Source organism: Ictalurus furcatus, chromosome 3 (assembly GCF_023375685.1).
Source record: "Ictalurus furcatus strain D&B chromosome 3, Billie_1.0, whole genome shotgun sequence".
In the NCBI taxonomy this organism is placed as follows: domain Eukaryota; kingdom Metazoa; phylum Chordata; class Actinopteri; order Siluriformes; family Ictaluridae; genus Ictalurus; species Ictalurus furcatus.
Genome location: NC_071257.1, coordinates 21006805 through 21008680, shown reverse-complemented (window position 1 = coordinate 21008680; position 1876 = coordinate 21006805). Strand labels below are relative to the sequence as shown.

General features: G+C 42.0%; 1 protein-coding gene across 1 annotated transcript in view; it reads right to left on the bottom strand.

Annotated features, from left to right (window-relative positions):
* Nucleotides 1–1127, bottom strand: part of lbx1a (ladybird homeobox 1a) — a 3134-nt gene extending 2007 nt beyond the window's left edge. Inside the window, exon 1 of the mRNA XM_053621379.1 lies at nt 35–1127. Coding sequence (XP_053477354.1) covers nt 35–359 — 325 coding nt within the window. The 5' untranslated portion in view covers nt 360–1127. The remainder of the gene's footprint in view (nt 1–34) is intronic.
* Between the last annotated feature and the right edge of the window lie 749 nt (nt 1128–1876).

Genomic DNA, 1876 nt, shown 5'->3' with positions numbered 1-1876 from the left:
TTCAAATACTAAATAAGCAGTTTTAAGTATTTACCTTCAGCGGCCTGCAGAACACTGACTTCGAGCCCTTTGAAGGTTTTGCTGGCCAGCTCCTCCAGTGCGCACAGAGGAGAGGTGTGTGTGAGTAGAGCCCGGCTGCCTAACGGGTGAGCCGCTGACGGGAGCTTCTCACCGGCAGAGAGAAGATGCGCCGTGCCGCAGAGCGAGTAACTTCGTTTCACGGAGGGTTTGTTTAATATGTCCTCAATGCTGAAGGGCGTGAGAGGCTTGTTGGAGTTTGCAGGAGGAGGCAGATGGTCCAGCGGACTGCGCCTTCTCTCCTCAACCGAGGCGCCTTTTGCGTCTTCTTTGGAGGTCATTTTTTTTCTTCGTGTTTTCAGTTTGTGCCGCAAATATTTCAATGATTAAAATATGTGAAATTTACAGTCTTATTTACAGCAGTAATACTGGTATTATTTTACAGGACTGGACCGACAAAAGAAAATAAAAAAACGAATTTGAAGACGCGGTCCAGAAATTGTGTGCAATTACATGCCCGCCAACATGGTGTAGTTGGTTTTGCCGCAGGGTTGGAGAACTTCGAGTCCTTTAAAGTGGCAGTTCTCCTGGCCACAGCTCCTGTGGATGGGATCGAGCTCGATGAGCTCAACAATCCGAGAGCCTCTGAAGCCTCAGCACAAACAGCCAGCCTCAAAAGCAGCTGGAATTGACTATACTAACAAGTTATTGTTGATAGCGAGACAATCAATTATATCCAGTGGCACTTTCTCTCTCTCTTTCTCTCTCTCTTTCTGTGTGTCTCTCCCTCTCCCTCTCTCCCTCTCCCTCCCTGTCTCTTGCTCTTTGACTATGTTGCAGTCCAGTGCGAGCTTTAGTGAAGAAGGGGCTCCGTTAATTAGAGGGCATGGCCGGGAGGAGGAGCCCAAACCCGATTAGAATACTTAATACTCCCACTATTTCCTCCATATTAATGATTTGTCGATAGGAATTTTCGTTTTGGCTGAGTATATTTAACAATCAATGACTCTAAAATTCGTTGTGGCCTGTGATTTACAAAAGCAGTTAAACACTAAATTCGACAGAATGTAATTACTTCACATGTGATAAAGTAAGTGCATATTATTCTTATTTTTATTATTAAATTAATGTTATTATTTTTGTTATAATACTGCGACTAGCCTACTACTTATACTACTAATTTTAACACAGCATTATTATTATTATTATTATTATTATTATTATTATTATTATTATTATTATTATTATCCATCTGAAATAAGAAATAGGTAGGTATGAAGCAAGGCAGTATATAACAGTTGATAAGAGAGAGAGAGAGAGAGTGAGAGAGAGAGAGAGAGAGAGAGAGAGAGAGAGAGAGCTCATCCCTCTCAGCTGCTCCAAATCTTCGGTGCCATAACTCAAGAGCAAAGGGCCAGCACACATCAGCAGTAAGATATTTCATCTCTAAAAATCACCCGCTGCTCTCGCTCCCATATTTTTGGCGTTGGGTGGATTTTCTCCTTTTCTTGCGGGGGATTTGCGCAGCATGAGAAGGATAACGCTAAACTTCTTTATATGCGTGGAAATACAAATCAGCTCTTTTTTGTTTGCGATTTATTCAGGTCTAGTTGGGTGTCTATTTGGATGAACCGACAACAGGCCATTTCCATTGACTTTATAATAATTTGCTTTGTTAGTCAATTTGTTTAGGTGTATTATTTGTTTTCAGTTATACGCCATGAAGTTATTTAGGTGTATAAAATATGTTTTTGACTGACCCTACACACCGTTTGTGTGATTTAGGAGTGTCAGGCCTCGGTTTATCAGGCGCAGAGCTGTGGAGGATGAGCAGCAGCTCTGCACTGATAGATGGAGA